General features: G+C 37.6%; 2 protein-coding genes across 8 annotated transcripts in view; one reads left to right on the top strand and one right to left on the bottom strand.

Moving 5' to 3' along the window:
* The window catches only part of PPP4R4 (protein phosphatase 4 regulatory subunit 4), a 98485-nt gene that overhangs the window by 65665 nt on the left and 12334 nt on the right, over positions 1–20486 (top strand). For 3 of the 6 annotated variants that reach the window (XM_075029908.1, XM_075029909.1, XM_075029907.1), the window contains 3 exons: positions 141–279; positions 14573–14792; positions 15903–15950. In XM_075029908.1, the coding sequence (XP_074886009.1) occupies positions 141–279; positions 14573–14792; positions 15903–15908 (365 nt within the window). In that variant the 3' untranslated portion in view covers positions 15909–15950. Of the gene's footprint in view, positions 1–140; positions 280–5441; positions 6725–14572; positions 14793–15902; positions 15951–20486 lie in introns of those variants that run through there. The other 3 variants (XR_012650684.1, XR_012650683.1, XM_075029910.1) reach the window with 2 other exon arrangements.
* Positions 9066–19240, bottom strand: SERPINA10 (serpin family A member 10). Of its 2 annotated transcripts, none has more exons than XM_075029912.1 (5): positions 18966–19240; positions 15264–16003; positions 13510–13783; positions 12638–12788; positions 9066–9286 (listed from the first exon to the last, which is right to left on the bottom strand). In XM_075029912.1, exons 2-5 carry the CDS (start codon positions 15970–15972, stop codon positions 9095–9097), a joined length of 1326 nt encoding a protein of 441 aa, XP_074886013.1. In that variant the 5' UTR covers positions 15973–16003; positions 18966–19240; the 3' UTR covers positions 9066–9094. The 2 variants fall into 2 exon arrangements, with proteins under 2 accessions (XP_074886013.1, XP_074886014.1); XM_075029913.1 differs by having other exon boundaries at positions 12638–12785.

The following is a 20486-nucleotide window of genomic DNA, read 5'->3' as shown; positions in this document are numbered from 1 at the left end:
TCCCTTACAGAAAGTTAAACTTTTGGATTATTGCCATAGGAAATATGCAACTATTGCCACAGGAAAAACAGCTCATTCTGTTTACTCTCTGTGTCTTTTTTTTCAAAGTTCTTTGTCTAAACTGCAGCTCTTTGTTTCAGATGATTCATTCCGGACTCATTCTACTGGTAATAGTGGGAATGTTGCCTTCCCTTCCAGTTGTTCTTCTCGCAACTTATTTAACTCAGCTGACCAAAAGAACAATGGAAATAAGGAGAGTCAGTCCCGAAAGATGAGCATGTAAGTGGTTGACAAGAGGTTAAATCAAGCTTCTGGGTAACATTTTCAAAGGGAACTCAAAAGAGCTATGTCAAATTAAGCCTATATTTATGATACTTCTGCACCCAGATTTTTAAATACTAAAATAGCACAGTAGAAATGTGATGTCTGCAATTATAAGTGTTTTTAAGATTGCATCCCCTTTTAATTAGTCTTTCACATTGTTTCTCCTGCACGTTTGCATTCAGCTGGTACATTATGGGGAGGGTGGAATGGGACAAAGTGAAGGTTAGTGCATTTCATATGTAGTAACTACAGTCACAGTGATTTAGCTGCCTGTGGTTGGAGAAGTAGAATGTATGTATTATTAGATGGTTTAATTTTTCCTTTTCCTTCTTTTTATGTGCTTATATATGTTTATGTATTATTACGTAACAATTTCATGATGAATTCTGACAGTCATGATGAACTGGAACTGCTACTTGTTATTAAGGCTGCCTTCTTTGCCTTACCTTAACCATTTAGATAAAAAAACCTCAATGCTAGGTATCTCCCTCAGGCTGGTTTTCTTTAAATATCAGCCTAAACCATTCAACATTTTGCAAGAACAAAATCCAAGATGAATTTGTTTGCTCCTGTGATAAAAGTGTAATAGTTTTAGAAAATCACTGTGATGTGTACTTAGTCAAATCCTTATACACTCTAGCAGCTAATTCCCTGCAGATTCCTCTTACACTGTAAGTTGTAGTTCTAAATTACTATCGTTGGACTAGCTGTAATTTTAGATAATCAAACAGATTTTTCTTTGCTATCAGAGATTTGCTTTCTTAGCCAAGGCAGAACGCAGAAAGGAAAGGAGCCAGCTATAGCAGGAAAGGGAGGTTGTTTGGGAAAGTAGACTTAAGTGTAATAGAAACTAGAACTAGAAGCTGAAAAGTGTGGGGAATTGCAAGCTGGGCCTTGGAAGTCTGAAGAGATTATGAGAGACCAAGAATGCAAGGAGAGTCCAGAATGTGAGGCTATGACTTGCTAGTCAAAGATAATGGAGCTGAGATACGGAGCTTGCACCAGACAGGAAAGACGAAACACCTTACACTGGTTTGCCAGGTATAAAGAGGAAACAATAGTGATAGTGATATCTCTTGAGTGGTCCTTTCTGGTGAATTAAGTATCTATATAAACTCATATTTTTCCACTTCAGTATTTTCAGGTTCCTTTAAAAAAAAAACCCAAAAACCAAAACACCCCCCCCCAACTTTACTCACAGGTTAAGTTAATAACATTCCTAAAGAAAACACTCAAAAGTTTAACAAATATAAAAAGAAGTTCTCTGAGCAGCTTGCATTCAGCCACTCATATATATTATATTATGATATAGTCTCTTGCTGTGTGATCACACGGGATTTCTTCTGGTGGAATTTTACCACCTTCACTGTATGAGGTAAATTTGTTCTGGAATGAAATCAAGCTTGCGTAGTGACTTATTGTTTTTAAGAATGCATTTTCTTTGTAGAAAAGGTTGGAAGATACTTAGTGAATGAAGGTGGACTCTTTGTGTTCAGTCAGTGGTCTCACAGCAGAAGTACCTTAAGGTGCCAAGTCAAATTGCACTCTGTCCCTGTCTTTGCCAGAGTCTAGTGCCTTTTCTTAAATATTACCCACAGTACTTACTTCAGACTTTTTATAGGTGATCCTTAGGTGGTCACTTATTTCAAAGTGCATGATTTCAAACTCAATGGTTAGATTAGTAGACATGCTGACATTTTCAGCTATCTATAAAGTAAATGGGACATATTGAGTATATAAAACAACATACACTGCTAAATACTTTCAGAAATTAGGTGTACTCAAAAGCCATGTGCTTTTGCCCTGATCACTGTGTACCTCTGTTCCCTCTCTTTAAAACCAGAAGCCTAGTTCAAATGTTGTAAATTTTTTTTAGCAGCCATTGTAGAAATTCCAATTACTCATCTGGCTCACAAGGATTTGGGAAAAATAAATGGATTAATATTCACAAAGCAGTTAGATGCAAAGATTAGTTAGACATATTTTTTACATCACTTAAAACTTTCCCAAATTTCAAACATTTTTCTATCTGTCACTTAAAATAAAACTCATATCTTTTGTTTGAATACAAAGGGACAGAAAAAGACTCACACAGAGCAGTTTGTACCTTTTGTCTTCAGGCAGGAAAGTGGAATGTAAAAGACTCAGCTTCAAGTCTCAGTGTACCATTCCCAAGTGAATACCTTAACAACACACTATTTGAAAGTAGGTATCTGATCAAACACAATGATCTGGATGCTCTCCGTGATTCAGAAAGTCCCTAAACTGCATAGTGTCAGAAGCCAAGAGGATATATTAGGGGAAGAGATTGGAGAAAGAAGAGCAGGCTTAGGATGACCTACCTTTAGTTCTGAATAAGAGTTTTAATGTTCTACGTTGGTATAATGTCTGCTGCACTGTAGATTCAATTTCTCTTTTGTAATCTGGCCCAATACTTAATTGTTTTCACAAGAAAATAGAGCAGCTCTATAAGGAGATATTAAGAGATACAGGTACAGGAATGGTTGACGGTAAACGCGTTCATCCGCATAACCTTGTTGGCCACAGATATGTTTAGGTATACCTCTTTTATCTTTCTTTTGTTCAGAAAGTCAATCCTGGTGCTGAATATACACATACTAAAATACAAAAAAAAGTTAGTTTCAAGGAAACATTATTTTCTAAGTTGAATGACAGAATAAATTGGTATCCAAATATATAAGAAGTTGATGGAAATATCTCTTACTGAGAGAAGAATTTGAAAATTGTACAATGAGAGGTGCAACTGAATAGATACTCCTGAATGAGTGTCACCATCTGTGGACACACTAAGGCAGAAAACTTGTGAGAAAATAATAATTGAGTATATATTTAGACTACATCATCATGTAAATTTACAGATGTGCTGGTTAAATATTGCACTGACAATCTTAATTCTGGCAAGTCCTAACTTTTAGTTTATTGACTCTGCAACATGAATAAGGTAACTTCTAGTATGTTTCTTTTCCTAAGTAATTATGTGTGTGTTTGAAGAATGAAAGATTGGACAGTAATATGTTGTTTAATTATTAAAATATCAACAGATGTAATTAATGATTCTTAGTTCAAAGTGATGTATGTTTGGACAAAATATTATTTAATTGCTTAAGTGTAGTCTTTTCCATAAAACTGCTCTATTGAATATTGACATGTTCACTTTTGACAATATAGCGCAGTTTGCAGGGATGAAGAATTTCTGATTTCATATATTCATGTTGTTACAGGAATTTTTCAAAAACCCAAAGTTACCTTGGTGGAGAACTGAGGTCTTCATTTACCATACTCATGAGTTCAAACATTTTGTTTGTCCCATTTCAGAGATGTGTGTGCCAATTAAAATATTCTTTCTTTTTGAAAATAATGTAGGTTCAAGAAAAAAATATCTTAGTAAATCCTGATCCAGTGCTCACAAGCAGGTGACAAGAAAATTACCTTTAGCTTTGGTGTCATTTGCTAGAACTTAGGTAATACTCAGGCAATAGAAATTGCAAGAATTATGCTAAAGATGCACCCATATAACTCAATGGAATCACAAAAGAGATTAATACCTGCTTTAAGCACCTTATGGAATAGGAAGGAATCACAAAGAGCACTGGTTGAGTACTTCATCCCACAAGAGACCTTACTTAAGTCAATTTGCAGAGCAAATGTGCTTTTCTGACTTACTGTTGAAGAGTTGCCAGTTAGATCATGAATCATCCTAGTGCAGAAATTGACATGATTCATAAACACTGCGTTCCATCAAGTAGTCCCATCTTGTATTATTATGCTATGTAGTTTTATTATCTTCTTTTAAATATTTTCATTTTTATAAGATTAAGATATTTTCTTTTAGGATGAGAATTGCTGTTTTGCTTGAGTTTACATTACTGTAATGTGACTGATTTCAATACACAATTGGTTAAAACTATTTTCCAGAATTTTATAGATTCATCAATAAAAATATCCCGCTTTATGGACAGCATTTAAGAATTTTGCATCTTACCTATAGACAGAGAGATAGTGCCTGATTTTATTTCACTTTCAATTAAAACCTACTTCAAGAATGAGGGGTACAGGTTTTCCATCCTGTAAAAAGTGGGAGTAGATTTATTGTTGCATAGAAATCAATTTCTTATAAAATACTGATATCAATTCATTATTAAGATGTCCACAACTGACCTTTAAGACATCCACATTGGTATGTGACCATGTTGTAACAATTACATACATAAGTATCTTAAAGTAGCATCTTTCATCCAGTCATAAAGTTGCTTAGGAAGTTGAGCACAAGATGAAGTGGTTCTGCCACTGATCTACTACACTTTGAGTTGGTTACTTAATCACGTTTTCCTTCTACCGTTTACTCTGGTGAGAGTTCTGAGGTCCAGTGGGACTGGCATGTGATTTAGGTGCTATTTCTAAGAGGAAGCTAGTAGGTATCGTAACACTGGTGTAGGATCATGAAAGGTTTCATCAGCAATTTTAAAAGGGTAAAACAGAACAATATCTTGCTTTGTTTGTAAATGATATTGTAAAATATTGATGCAGATATTTCCACAGAGTTCTAAAAGTTAAGCCCTGTTCTTCCAAAGATCTCCAACCATTACAAACAGTTGTTAACTGACATAGCTACAACTCTGCGAAGTTAAAGAACAGTATAATTAAAGATTAAAAAATTAAGGCTATTAAAAGTGCAGAAATTGCCCAAGTGACATGATCAACAGAAGACCTAGAAATAACACTGTAAAGAGCTCTTAGCTTCTCCCCTTCCCCATCTCCACTTTCCCCAGATTTTATCATGGGTTAAGCTGAAGACCTCTGGCATTATTTGTAGCCATGAGTAGACTGCTTGTACTACCTTAACCATCTCACTTAGAGGGATCTTTACGTGACCTTCTGTAGAAAACTTAATGGAGAAATACACCCTCCCTGTGAAGAATGCCCTCAGAATGTGTCCATTTGGCTTTTTCAGTGGGTGCAGTAGAGCCGCTAGTAAGTTCTAAAATATGTCAGCTAAGAATTATATTAAAATGTTGCACGCAATAGCAATGTATTATGTTATGTTATTTAATAATATAGCAACAACATATTATGTGTGTTTCTTCTTTTGTATGAAGAAAAAACAGAAAATCAAACTCTTAGAGCTTCTGACAGAAAAAGAAGGGAATCAGAGACTGGTGGAAGCAACATTCTGGTGTGATAAGGTGGGAGCAGCAGATGGGACTCTCTAATGCCTGGAGTGAATAAAATGCATCTTGCAATGTTAAAACTTTTTATCTTTTAAATAAAATCCCAATCTGTAAAATATGTTCCAATAAGTGACATAATGGTTGCAGAATTCTAACATTGTAGTGAAATGTTATTAAATACAACTTCAGCTATGTGCTCTTAACCGCTGCAGCGAAAGAGAGGATTTTGTTTTCTTCAATTATGCCTTTGTAGTTCAAATTCTTGGGTTTAGAATGCACATATCCATTACTTAATTGACTTATTTACAATTTTAGCAATTCTTAACACCCATGTTTTATGCAAGAAATAGAAGGAATTGTTCTGAATATGAAAAAGTAATCCCACATTATAAAGAACCTTCAAACCTAATTTAAGACCAAAGTCCAGAATCATTGATCAGTCTATAAAAAACCGTAAACTTCAGTAGCATTGTGCTGTGAATTTGGAGGTAATGTTTTTACAAGTACTAAGTAAAGTTCATAAAAATCCTGTGTAAGTTTCAAAGCAATCTAAAAGCAGATGTCTCCAGATGCTGTAAAAAAAAAGTTTTATTTCATAAGTTTCGTTGTATAAATACTTGTTTTAATTTTTAGTATTTCAGATTGTATTTTCACTTGAATAATTTATAATGATGAATCTAGTTTTTAATCAGCTGCTATTGCAAACTATCATGCTTCAGTGATGTCATCTGCATTTGTTTGTATTAATGCTAATGTTTCTATCAAAATTTGTCTGTGGAAAAACATGCAATTTATTTTAAAAAGTTCTATTTATGCCAATACTTGAGAGAGAGCCTATGAAGCTATTGTCAGCTTCTCTATTTCAAAATGGAAGCAGCATAAGTATGTTGGTATCAGAAATATGTGGTTTTTAAAATTTATTGGTGTATGATAAAGATGATCTGATCTGTGAATGCATATGCGTGTGTGGTTACTTTTTATAATGTAAAAATATGAATGATGATTTACTCAAAATAAAACCTAGGACAGTGCTGTACATGCATGTTCTTGAAAAAGAATAATTCTCAGGGCATCTTTTATAATTAAAATAAACAAAGCATTTACCTATAGAAGGTATTTATTTTAAATAGTTATAATGCTAGATGTGTGCTGTCATGTGTGAAGTACAAAATGTGTCTTGGATTCAGCAGTGTTCTACTGTCTGAATTCCCAAGCTGCTTACGCTGCAGCTGGATTCAGGTGTGTTCTCTGTCTTTAGTCACAGACATTGTTTGGATTCTGTGGAAACACTCAGGTTTTCAGTTTGTTCTGCAGCCTGGCGTAAGACCTTGTAAATCACAGATTTCTTTAAAAGCTTCTTCAAGTAATATGATGTTTAACATGCAATATTGATGCAGATATACAGATGACCTATGCTGGTTCCTCCCAGGTTCTGCTTTTGTCTCATTAGTCAAAGCAGGTACTCCCAGTTCCCCAGGGACACCTAACTCTACGTGCCAGCTACAGCTGCTCGCCCATGGGCCGCAGGAGACTTCTCACTGTTCTCAGTCTGACTTCTGCCAGGGACCAAACTCAGATCAGCAGTACCCAGCTGCAGAACAGAACTCAAAACTGTGTTTGACCCTCAGATAACTTTACTAGAGCAATCCAGAAAAACCAGTAAGTTCAGAAATTTGAATCCAAGCTATTTCTCCCCTTAATAAGCATGTAAGGAGTTCTGTATACAGTCTGTCATTTGTTTCTTATTGGCTGTCATTTGTCTGTCTTTTTTAACTGATTAATTTATTTAATGCTGATAACACGTGCTCCGCTCAATAACTCTACTCTGTATTAAATTCCTGCTATGTAATCTTTAAATGCTCTATTTAGACATTTTTTGGTCTGCACATCTTCCTTGTTCAGTATTCCTGGTGTCTCGTGTATACTTTCATCAGTCCTTCACACTACAGACCTTCATCCCAGCAGTCTTTTGTGGGGGTGCTTACTCCTGGGTTACTTCTGTTGGACAGCACCAATACTTTTGAACCCTTTGTAGCATTGTTTCTACCTGCAATTCAGAATAACAGCTGGAGGTCAACTGTACAATGATAATTGGGTTATTCTCTATAGGGACATTCCTCCTAGTAATCATTCGGAGGCAGGAAGGAGTGATTCTCTTTCTTTCTGGGTACATTCATACTGCAATGTGGAGTTAGGTTAGATGCACCTTTGTAGTCTAGTCAGATACCAGAGTCTGCCTGCTAAATCCTTTTGTTAGTGCCTTACACTAGTGTCTGCATTGCTGTGGGTAGACATCTAATGGTAACTGAAGTGTTTTTTTAGAGATGTTTACCAGCCTGTACCCTGTAAAGTACCTTTTGTATCTTTTCTTGTGGATGCATCTGTCTGTGTGCATTTACTGATAGATACCTTTAAAGCTTCCATGCCAAATCATTTTGAAAACTCTTCTGCCCCCTTTTGGGCAGCTATTTTATGAAGGCTGTATGAGCAAGTAGAGTAATGCTTAGATCTGTTAGTTATAGATAGGTAGAAGTAGCTTTTTTGCATTGTTTCATACTTTATGTATAGGACTGCTGCTGACTGAAATTTACTAAATGTTCAAGATCTTGCTGTTCTGTTGGAATCGCTGCACTACTTGAATAAAATGAATTGTATTTAGAACATGGAAATATTTTTCTGAAACATTTTGGCAATACCTTCTGGATTTTAGATCAACTCTGTGAAAAGATTTATTCCACTTTTATGGAGGTATGGTTTTTTCCTGCCAAAGTCTTTCTTACTTCAGGCATAGAGTCCTGTTACGTAGTTCACCCTGATATCTAGATGATAATACATGCAGAAATTCTGGTTTTAAGAAAGGCCCAGCTTGATGTTATGAAGTAGTACAGATTCAGATTTTTCAGGTTCAGAATACCTGAGTTACTTTGCAGAATTATTTTGTCTTTAATAGAATATTTTAAAAGCAGGCATATCATGTACGCTGAGAAGAGGAGGTGATTTGATAATCTGAATAAATACTTTGAAAGAGGTCACACTCCAGGTGATGCAGACTTCATGATAGACTCAGTGCATTTCTACAGTAATAAAATAAAGATCTCTAGACAAAGGCTGTAAATTCTCTTTGAGGGCTTGATCCTGCTTCTGTTTTTACAAGTGGCAAAATTCTGCTAACATTGAGGTCAGTAGGCTCTTAAGTCTCATTGCAACAGAAGATAACATTGAGGAATATCAAACTGCAGTGTTTAGGAATTAAATTCCTTAATATTTTGGCATGTGGATCTCTGGTTTTCACTCAGACTTATCACTAAAATGCTGAATTTTGAAAGTTCAGTTCTGTGTTGTTTTTTTTTTTTAAATTTGCATACTATGTTTTACAAGACACATTTTTGTCACTTTGTGCTTTAGTGAATTTAGCTTGTTACTTAGGCATTAATGAAGTATTACTAGAATGACCTACTGCTAGCTGGAGAGATAAAACAGGTTTTCATACTTTCATATTTCCCTGTCCTTTTATTCTATTGTAAATTAATAAAATAGAAATAGACTCTCACATACCCCAGAATAGAAACTGATACCTTTATTCACATTTCTGTTGGATCAACCACCCTGCCAATGAAGAGTAATGTTTTAAAAGTTTCTTCAAAAATCATAAAAAGGAACGGTCGGTCCACTTTGATGACAGGAGGCACTGTGAATGCAGTTATTTCTGACCCAGTAGCTGCTGTGGCCTCAGTTCCTTCTTCATCCACTTCAATTACTGCCTTTTGGACAACCTGAAATGCAATGTAGAAATAAAATATGTGACAGAAATAAATTTTCATGTGAAGAATGTTTTTCAAGGTGCAAGGCATTCAGTTGAAGTAGGCTTCTATTAAGGGTTAAAATGAGTAGGTCTGTGCAATCTAGCTCTGTGTGTTAGACTTGTAGACCCGTATGCTGTCTGCTTCAGCAGCAGAAGAGTTAGTACAGCCACTGTGACCATGTGTCCTGGTTTCAGCTGGGATAGAGTTAACTGTCTTCCTAGTAGCTGGTACAGTGCTATGTTTTGAGTTCAGTATGTGAAGAATGTTGATAACACTGATGTTTTCAGTTGTTGCTCAGTAGTGTTTAGACTATAGTCAAGGATTTTTCAGCTTCTCATGCCCAGCCAGGGCACCTGACCCAAACTGGCCAACGGTGTATTCCATACCATGTGACGTCCCATCTAGTTTAGGAACTGGGAAGGGGGGGACAGGGAATCGCTGCTCGGGGACTGGCTGGGTGTTGGTCGGCGGGTGGTGAGCAATTGCCCTGCGCATCATTTGTACATTTCAATCCTTTTATTACTACTGTTGTCATTTTATTAGTGTTATCATTATCATTATTAGTTTCTTCTTTTCTGTTCTATTAAACCATTCTTAACCCAGGAGTTTTACTTCTTTTCCCAATTTTCTCCCCCATCCCACTGGATGGGGGGGGAGTGAGTGGGCGGCTGTGTGGTGCTTAGTTGCTGGCTGGTGTTAAACCACAACACCATGATACTTACTGTGTGGATGCTAGTTCAGGTGGTGCTGTGTTTTTCCACAGGTTTCACTGGGAGATTTTGTTCTTGCAGCTGGTAGCATGAAGCAACCATTGCATTTGTGTAGTGCTCCTCTTTGACACCTGACTGTACAAGGGAGAGTTTCTCAAAAGTGGGAGGTGTGTTTTCATCAGTCACGAACACTCACTGACTGGATATGACATTCACAGCTGATTTTGTGAGAGCTTAGGCAAATGTACCGGTCTTGGCTTTTTTCTTGTATATTTCTAATCTGTACGTTTGGTAGCACAGAGTAAATATGCACAGCAATGAGGTGCAGTCCTGGGTTGGGCTGAGGACCTTCCCTTCCCACTGAAATTGCAGCCTGGCAGGATCTGGTTCTTTTCTGGTTTTGTTCTTTCAGCCTGCACTTATCTCTCAGTACTTCCCCTGTATTTGGGTCTGTATTGGTGAACTGCTTAGTTAGCTAGTGAATTCCCAGACTCCTAATTCTAGGAATGATTTATGTGAAGACAGTTGAAGGACTTCAGCAGTATTGATCTCTCTGCTAAATATTCTTAAATAATGAAGCTAGCTATCATGATTCACAGGAACAGGATGCTTCTCTGGCACTTTATAGCTGATGCACATATTGCTTCTAATATCAGTTAGCAGCCATTATTCAAGGGTGATTTTTGCATGATAACACAACAGAGTTAACTGCTGAGAATCAGCATGGAATAGTTATATGATCAAGAGGAAGGGAGAAAAGTGCTGCAGGTTGCCATTGTACTTCCCAAAAGTGAAATAGTTTATACCAAACTGAAAATCACTGCAATTTTATGTGTTAAATATTTATTCTTAGTATGTTATGTTTTCCCAGAAAGGTTATTTTGTTAAGCCAGGACAATTTTGGAAAACTGTAGTTCAAGGCTTAGAGTTTTTGGAACTTGTATAGAAGTTTTTATCATACCACCTATTAACAGTTTTGGCAAATCACAAAGGCTTCTGTTCTGTAAGGATTTGGTGTAGGGAGACTTGTAACAGCAGCACCAGTAGCTTAGAAGGATTCTTTCTGATAGGGTACAAATACCAGAAGGGAGGGTGCAAAGAAGATGGAGCCAGGCTCTTTTCAGTGGTGCCCAGTGACAGGACCAGAGGCAGTGGGCACAAACTGAAACACAGGAGGTTCCCTCTGAACATCAGAAAACACTTTGAGGGTGACTGAGCACTGGCACAGGTTGCCCAGAGAAGTTGTGGATTCTTCCTCCTTGGGGATACTCAAAAGCTGTCTGGACATGGTCCTCAGCATCCAGCTCTAGGTGACCCTGCTTGAGCAGAGGGGGTTGGACCAGATGACCTCCAGAGGTCTCTTCCAACCTCAACCATTCTGTGATTCTGTGGAGTCTCTCCTGGAGTTATGGTCCTAGTTTATCAATGCTATAGAACCCTGTACAGTCACAAGCAGTTGCATTATATAAATTCTATACATAGGTTTATAAAGCTATGTTTTTAAATCCTATGTCAGATTGATCTCATTTGAGCCTTGTTTTCCTCAACTGTTTATAAATCCAGCTTGTTGCAGAAATTTTGTTACTTTAATGTATGAATTTGCATTTATCATTAATTGCATTTCATCTTGTTCCACACAGTCCAGTCCTTGAGGTCACCAGTTTCTCTTTGTAGTATGTCTTTTATCTTCTTTCTTTGACCATACCTCTTAATTTTCTATCATCAGCAAATTGTCTTTTGTATAGACTAGCTGTTTCTTCTTAATGGGACATCTCTGGTCACATAGACCTGTTCCTTCCTGATATTGGTGTGACTGTCAAGTCCTTTCTCTTCCATTGTTTTCTGCTTCTCATTCTGCCTCTGTTTTCTGTCAGTCTTCTGAAATTAATTTTTGCTCTCTCTTAAATAGTGGTACTGAGTTATCTTCTCCTCCTCTTTTTCCATGGGGCTGTGTTCCTCTCTTCTTGGCCATTCACCACCCTTGCTTTTGCCTGTTTAAGTGATCTTTCAAAGTTACAGCATATGAAGTGGAACATCCATATGGGTTGGAATACAACTGTGTTGTGCCGATGGTTTGCTGTGAGATTCTGTTTTTTCTCTGCCAAGGTATGCAGCAGGAGAGGCAGGACTGCTTCAGCTTCTCTTTCTCACTGTTACATTTTTGAGATTTTATTATTTGAGCTTTCTAAAGTTCCTTATTTGTTAAGAAAAATAGCTGTCTCTGGACTGCATATGAGGGGTTCCCTCTTTGGGTTTCCTTCCTTGCTCTGGCTTTTGCCATTTGACTGTCATTTACAATGTCTTTCTTGTTCACAGTTTTTGTTTCATTGTGCTCCTTCCCTGCCAATCATATTCTTGAGGCAGAGCTTTCCTCCTGTGGTGGGTTAGCTTTGGAAGGTGTTGAGCACATATGAAATGTAATCGCCCCTTACTTCTACACACCTCATACTTGAAGTGGGATCCATACTGATTAAGTTGTGCAGATTGCATATACATGGCAAATGAGGTCCTTTCCTATTAGTGTCCCTGTAAGTGTATATGACATAGTCTCTTGGCCGGGCCATTTATATGCTATTATAATCCAAATAGGAAATAATTTTAGAAGGCTTACCTGTGAAACTGCTACATATCCTTGATCTGTGAGATGACTAAGATCTGCTTTACGTGTAAAGAGATTTTTAATTCCAAGAGCATGAAGCAACTTCTTCATTTTGTATTTTTGCTCTAGTTTGAACTTTGGAAATGAAATATCCACTTTTCTGCTTGAAAAAAAAAAAAGTTCAATGCAAACTTAGACTATATAGTAGACCACTTGACTGCTGAAATGCACTCTACTCAGAAATTAAGGTTTACACAGAAAAAGAAGGGGCAAAAACTAAAGAGTCTGCTGGAATTTAGGTTAGCAGAATATCATCTCAGACCTGTTGACCGCCAAAGATGCTAGAAATAATTTCCTTCGCTGTATAAAATACTTCCACTAGCACTTACAGTGCTCTGATACCAGGGTGACACACTAATTTATTGACCAGTGAAAAGAATTGTCGCTTCAGGAATTACATTTCACAGGAATAATTTGGGTTTACATTTCCATATTCAAATTTATCCATTACTTTGCATTTCCACTGGTAGGAAAGGTTTAATCAATATACTGCATGTCTAGATTTATTGTGCACTTTGCCTGGTAGTGCTCTATTTAAGGAGAGAGAAGGGCTAAGGAAGAATTTGGAAAGACTAGATTGACTATGCCCTCAGACAGACGTTTCTGAGATGAGCCACAGACTTGTTACCTCAGAGCAGAAGCTTTCACATGCCACTTGGACTGTGGGTGGGCCATTAAAGGACCTCTACTCTGTAGATACCTAATGCCACAGAGACACCAGCATGTGAAAAGGCTTAGGAAGACCAGCTAATCTTTGTTGTGCTTTGTTGCTTTGCTGCAATAGACATAAAAGACATTAAGGCCAATGGGTGTCAAAGCAATACCTGGATTTCATGTTTCCAAGCCAGGATTCCACAAGCTCTGTAGTCAAATGGTCTTCAATTGAAATGTAATCTCCCTCTTTTTCTGGGATGACAATCAGCATGTGGGCTTTCCCTTTGTAGGGTAGCTTTATCACAGTGCATCTTAAATTCTCATCAAAAGTTGAATTAACTTTATCTGACTTGAACATCATGGGTACCTGTACGCTTCTGTATTTGTTTATGTGGAAAGTCTCAATTTCTGTGAATTCGGAATTAAATGGATAGACCCACTTGCCTGATGAAAGAAAGAAATTAAATAATTATGTGCATTCAGACTTGTTCAGAAGTTAACGTAAAAAAAGTATAGGATATTTTCTGTACTTAGTTGAAATGGATGTCAGTTGCATCTAGGATAAGTGGATGACAACTGCAGTATATTTAGTGTATGTGCTTTATATTTTTTCCAGCAGGAAAAGGAAGCAATCCACAAAACAAAACTCCTTCATTTGCAGGGAAAGAAGGGAAATCTTTTTCTAAGGTTGATTTAGTTCCCAGTCAAGTTCAGAGCTGATACCCATTTTTTTTATTGAATGCCATATGAGCATCCATCTTTTATTAACATGTTGCCTTCTCAGAAATTCTCTACCAGCTGTTCTATGTCCTGTTTTTAAATTAATTATACAATCTTTTGGATGGGGATTCAGCAGTGCACTGACTTGTAAGGTGCCACTGGTATGTGACCTCTTCTATACTAATGATTTTGATCTCTACCGTTGCTTTCAAACATAGCCATAGCCATTTATCTCTTTTCTCTGATTTTCTGCCAGGGAAGGTAACCTTGGCATTGCACAAACTGCACTTTTGTAAGTACGAAAGAATAAGCTTAGTCCGTAGGGAGTCTGTATGGCCAAGGGGTAATTTTCTTTGTTCTCATGTGTGCATTTATTTTAGTGGGGTTTCCATGGATGGCATGTGCTGAGTGCTTTGGACTGGAGTAGTGGCTGTGACTGAGTGTTCTCCGCACAGCATTCCTCTTGTCCCCTTTGTCACCCTAGCTCTTTGTCTTTGCTTTTTACCTAACCAGGTGTCTCTGGCTTCTGTATGGCTGTTTCAGAGTAAAGGGTGGGCTATGGCTCCCTGTCATTGCCAGGACCTCCTTTTGGAGTCACTTTATCTATCTTCTAAGCCAGCGGTCAGAAAGACCCCAACAACAGGAAAAGGAGCATAAGATATTTGGCAATAGAGGACCTCTCCACAGAACAGTCTCTGCCCATCACAGCTATTTCTTTCCCTCACCCTATAAGGTAATATAATGGGGTACTCTGGTTCCTCTGGGGAAAAAGGTTCTTGACTGAAATAGAGAAATTATTTTTGTTTTCAAGATTTTGTGCACTATGTAAGACCAGTCAATGATTTTATGCCCAATATCCAGCATTCAGAAGACTATAATGATTAAGGCTTTTTCGTTTTAATTGGTGAATGAAAATTAAACATCCCCTTTAGTCATAAAGAGGGATCATTCGGAGACAGATTGAGATAGTTTGATGCAAGGCTTTCTGTTCTCTTTGAGACTGTTGTGTGGAAGACAGCATAGAAGAATTGTGGTTCCTATCATGAAAAATAATTTCCTATTAAATAAACCTAATAGAAGAAAGTAAATCTACATAGAGAAGACAGGACATCTGAATTCATTTAAACTTCCGCTAATGTAGCTGAAGTTAGAGTCCTGATTCTTCTAATAAATAATCATTTTGCAAAATAAAAACAACAGTTACCTTTAAAGACAATGTAGTCCACAAGTAGCAGTTTATTATGGCGGTCAAGCTCTTCAAAAAGGTCTGGAATTTTTCCTTTGGTCCTTTTGTTAATGTTTTGATTTATGACACGTTTTGCCTGTGTGAAGTTTTGAAAGTCCACTCTCAGGAATTCCATATCAAAGTACTGCTTAGATAAATTGAGGAAAGACTCCTTGACTCTGAAGTCCTTCTGGATAAAAGAAAGAGTACCTTGCACAAGGAGAAGTTCTTCATTCATTGTGATGTTATCTCTCAGTTGTTTAAACAAAGCTGGTAAATGATGGCGATCCACTCTGTCCTTCAAAGCATGGAGGTCTAGACCTTTTACTATTTGTCTGTGTGTTTCCCCTTTGGCTGCCAGCATATATGCAGTCATGAGAGCTGATACAGAAAGGGGAGCAATGATTACATTATTATCATGTGTCATTGCAATTTTTCTGTAGAGGTTAAATCCGAAATTTGCAGTCTTTTCAGTAAAGTTGTAAAGTGTGAACTCTTCGAGACCTTGGTCTTCAGTAGACTTAGAGATATTTTTATGATAATGCCACTCTTCAGAAATATTGACATTTTCATTTCTTTCCAAGAAATTACTCTCTTTTTCCTTCTTTGGAATTTTAGGTTTGATGCCAGCCTTGACGATTTCAACACACATTTCACTTAAGAGAAGTAGGTAAATTCCTGTTTTCATGTTGACATCCAGTAATGAGCTCTTTTTTTTTCTAGTAAAGAAAATGGAGAAAGAAAAAAAAAAAAAGGCAACACAATGACTTTTTAGTTTGTTCTTCTATTCACAATGCAAGAGGTCAGAGATGTAGCAAAGTGGTCTCTGCGTCTTCAGTGTATATACTCTAAACCTAAGATCTGGTTCCTATCTGAAAGGTCAAATTTAGATCAGTGGAAGAGAGAAGTTTCAAACATCATTAAGTGAATCCAGAAGAAATACCATGATCTTCTGGTATTGGTGGTTCACGTCAGAAGTATTTCACTGATTTTCCCTTGCTAACTTGTAATTCCTTTACAAAATGAAACCCAGGTTTCAAGTACAATATGCAGCTCAAAGATGAAAAATCGGCTTGTTGGACCTGTGTCACAGCTTTCACTCCTGTGAAATTGATGTCATCTATAAGCACAAGAATTCTAGGCAGCATGTGGTGGAAATGACATGCTTGCCTTTCATCATTTCATTTTTCATCCTTCTCCTATAGGTTGTTTATTACTCCATTCAGATCACATTCTCCTGATCGAATGCCATAAGATTCCCTGTTCTTTTATACTTCACTGTATACTTCACTATACTTCAGCAAATGCTGAAGCAGGTTTGTCAGTGCTGTCTCCTCCCTGAAAATACCATGTTTCGATGTCAAACAGCGCAAGGATGAAATGGTTATTCTGTGCTTAAAAATACAGTATTTTACTCAAGTTGTGACTTCTGAGCAAAGTTAATACAGGGTCTCTCATCTGTCCAACAAAATGTTTGGAGAGAACTGGACACATCTTACAGAAGGCCTCAGGCAAACTTTAGTATCGGGCATTACTTGTGTAAATTCGCACATGCAAACGCACTTTTTGGGTATAAAATGCAAATATGCTTATCATTCATCTTTCCCTCAAAGCGATATATGAATTTCTCTCCCATACAGCAGTGTTGAATTGCGCCTTATGGAAAAATTTTGAATGGCCATATTCTTTGGAGATTCATTTTTTTTTCCCATTGTAAATTAAACAGGATGTTCAAAACCACCAAGCCTGTACAGAATCCTTTTGTATAGCAGTGGCATGCAAATGGATAAATGAGATGAAAAGATGAATTATATGGCCCATCATTAAAGTAGTAAGTGATTCAACAACCTAGAAAACACATGGCAACTATTAACTACTCCTTTTAAGTTAAGGATCTGTAACAGCAAATTACGGTCATTGTATAATTTGTGATTTTGGCATATGGGAAAGCTGGTTTTATTTGATTGTCATTTATTCAGAGTTCAGCTGAATTTCACAGTTGCTTGATTCAGGCTGTGGGAGTTAGTCTGAAAAGGTATGTTGATGTGAGTACTGAGACATTTGGGTGCCAAGTCACAGGGTGCTTTTGGCAGTCAGGTGGTGTGCTATTTTCTTTTGAGATAATAGGTCACGTTCTGTACTTGGTGCAACACAGATGGGCTGTAATGACTTAATCGGGATGCAGTGAAATCCCTGAATGTTATGCCTCCTCTTGAGTGTATGGCAGCCCGGGAACAGAGTAAAACATGCAGCGTACTGTGGTTGTGAGTATTTTTTCTTTATTTTTCTTTCCCATTTACACTTGCTTTATTTTCAAGGAGATTCCCAGTGTCTGGGTTCTGCAGGACTGGAATAGGGAAGGGGATGACTTGACTTCAGCTGCTGCCTTGCTGGCCCAATGGTGCATGTGTCTTCTGCAGGGTTGGAGTACTTGCTCTCCCCTGATGGACTGCAAGCAATGCTCTTAAGAGCTATTACAGTAACTGCAAGGCATTTCTGCTCCTTATGTAGTGACCCATTTCTATGGAAAGTAACACCACACCAAGGTACTGTTCCTGCCACAATGCTATGCTTGCCCTGGCAGCAAAGAAGGAGGTCCTTTCCCCTGGGAGTCATCCCTACTTCAAAGAGGTATCCTTGGACACTGCAGAATCAGCTCTAGCAAAGAGGCAGGGATTGGAAAATTTTGCTTTTGATCATGTTCGGTCACAGAGGAAGGGCTTTCTGCAACAACAACAGTCCCTCTAAAAGAGCGTTAGGCCCAACTGGTCACTGGGTGTTGCAGAGCACCAGCTCTTCTTCCCCATCTTTTCTGGGGATAGTGCAATTCCTGTGCAACCTCTGACAGTGTTGAGTTTGGCAGATGTCACTGTTGCGTCTCTCTCTGAGAGGTCTGGGACAGTACTTGGCTCAGGCGGGCCACCAGATCCCCCCCCAGGAGATGTGAAGGGACTGAACGGGGAAGGCAGTGAGCTGCCTTCCAGAGGGCTCTGCCTTCCTAACACAAATAGGTTTCAGACTGAAAAGATGGGGTGAATGCAGAAGCCCTTGTTTACAAGCACATCCCAGACCATTCAACACTCAAGAAAAGAGTCCTGCATCCTCAGGCATACGCAAATGCTACCGATCCGGGCATTGTGAACGTCACAGGAATAAGAACCTCACAGTTGCACTAAGCATTCACTGCAAATTTGAGATTGCAAAAATTTAAAATTAACATTACAGCAGCTTTATCATTCACCTTTAGTAACAGAAATAAAGCATCTCCTCTAGGACTAGGAAAAACAGTTCTGGAAACAATAAAGTGATATTTTTGCACATTATAGACTTGTATTTTTAGACCTGAGTGAAACTTATTGCTAATTTTAGAGAACTCACTTTATGCATAGACAGTTCATTAATAAACATGTAAGTGTTAGAGCAAAGTTAACATTCTTTCCATTTTAAGAAATGTTTCTAGTAGTCTCAGATATCAAAGAAGTTTCTTGCTCAAAATGCATTTTTCTTCTGAAGGCATTAGAGCAAAAGGAAAACATATTAGAATGCTGATTAAGATCTAGAACCATTTAAAACATCACATCTAAAGAATAGCTGATAAATATATAAAATTATGTATATATGTAAAAAATATAATAATCCTTCCCTTTACAATTTAAATGCTTCATATAAATCTTCTCTTACCTATTAGGTAGCTCCTCTGTTACTTTTCTCGATCAACTACGTTTAAAAATGAGATGAAAATGTCTGTCCCATATAGAAGTTTTTCAACAAATATTTGCTCTTCCAAAGAGTGATAATCTGGTTTTGTCTGTTACAAATTAACTGCTTTATAAACACTGAGTATTTTGTTTCCTATAAATGGCATAATGAAGGAGGGTTATATTCCAGTAAATATATTTTATCTTTCATGAGAAACAAGAGAACAGTAAACTCTTTGCATCCAGCCCTTTAGTATCCCTGCAGGATTTGGCCCCGCACATCCAATCACTCATGAGAATTATTTTATAGGCAGGCTCTGAGCTACTTGGTGGTGGAAGCAGTATCCAGTCCTGCTTAACAAAGCCCCTTTCGTGGAAGAATAGGTCACTATTCACTAAAGCAGAGGGGAACACAAGGGAGGGAGGGAGAAGGTACAGAACATTTGTAGGGGTGTTGTCAGCTCCCTCGCCCTGAAATTTGGCCATTCCTTTTAGAGGAGAGACCAGGGCTCCACTCCCTGTTTCAGGAGCATGCCAGCTATTCAATAACATATCAGTATGCCAAAATTAACCAACTGATAAGCACCGAGTGATGTTTCTCCTATAAAAGACAAAATGGGGGAAGCTGATATTCCTGCAAAAGTTGTACAGAGCTATGGGAAGTAAGAATAAACTTTTTGAATTTCCAATTGGTCTTGCTTGGACAGATTTGACAGGCCAGTTTTGAGTCTTGAATATTATTAGTTGGGCAAGGCACATTCTTTAAGACAGTTTACTCATCAATTTCTGTAGTGTGGGTATGATGTAAACTCTTTGCTATTTTGATCAGTGGCCTAATTCCAAATAAAATATAAACATGGAACTCCCTATCTTCCCCTCATGCTCCTAAATTACTTTTTAAAATACTGCCAAATGAAACACAACATTTCATTCTGATTTGGATTGTAGAAGAAACAGAATTTGGTCTTACAATTTGAGATAAGGGGACAAGTCTCTATTTTTCAACTGAACTGAAAATAAAATTATTACATGCAGTTTAAGTGGAAGCATTGTCAGAGGAAAGGATGAAATTTTGGAAAGCCTGTAAAGGACTTGGGCATCCAGGACTCAATGCAAAAAGGCTTTTGTTTGTTGCTGATGAGTATTACTTCTATAAAAGTGACAACAGTGTTTGCTTACAAAGTGCAAGATTTGATTAGGAAGTACTTAAGACCTGAACGTAGCCCCACCATGGGGGGCATTTGTGGGTTTTATGCTCTTAAGAAATTCAACAGAGGGGTCGTGAAGGGTCGCAGTCTCTGGGTACCTAAATTCTTCCTGGGTTTAAATTCTTATAAAATGTTCTTCTTTTTAGAAACAATCCAGGTTATAATAGGCCCTGAGTTTAGGCATTGTATTAAAGAACACAGGAACATAGGACGGGGTTACTGAGTGAAGGCCCTGCCCTAACATCATGACGTCTATTCCCTAAACATAAAAAGCTCCACTGTGAATGCCTCAGTGA

Source organism: Buteo buteo, chromosome 6 (genome assembly GCF_964188355.1).
Source record: "Buteo buteo chromosome 6, bButBut1.hap1.1, whole genome shotgun sequence".
In the NCBI taxonomy this organism is placed as follows: domain Eukaryota; kingdom Metazoa; phylum Chordata; class Aves; order Accipitriformes; family Accipitridae; genus Buteo; species Buteo buteo.
The sequence above is the reverse complement of the archived record's forward strand: the minus strand, read 5'-3'. Positions and strand labels throughout refer to the sequence as shown.

What these genes read in the sequence shown, in the direction of transcription:
- SERPINA10 (XM_075029912.1), bottom strand. Translation starts at nt 15,972, where the DNA reads ATGAAAACAGGAATTTACCTACTTCTCTTAAGTGAAATGTGTGTTGAA. An exon ending in CTTGGAAACATGAAATCCAG is followed by an intron (nt 12,789 to 13,509) that starts GTATTGCTTTGA and finishes TTTTTTTTCAAG; the next exon opens with CAGAAAAGTGGATATTTCAT. An exon ending in GATATGTAGCAGTTTCACAG is followed by an intron (nt 9,287 to 12,637) that starts GTAAGCCTTCTA and finishes ATTGCATTTCAG; the next exon opens with GTTGTCCAAAAGGCAGTAAT.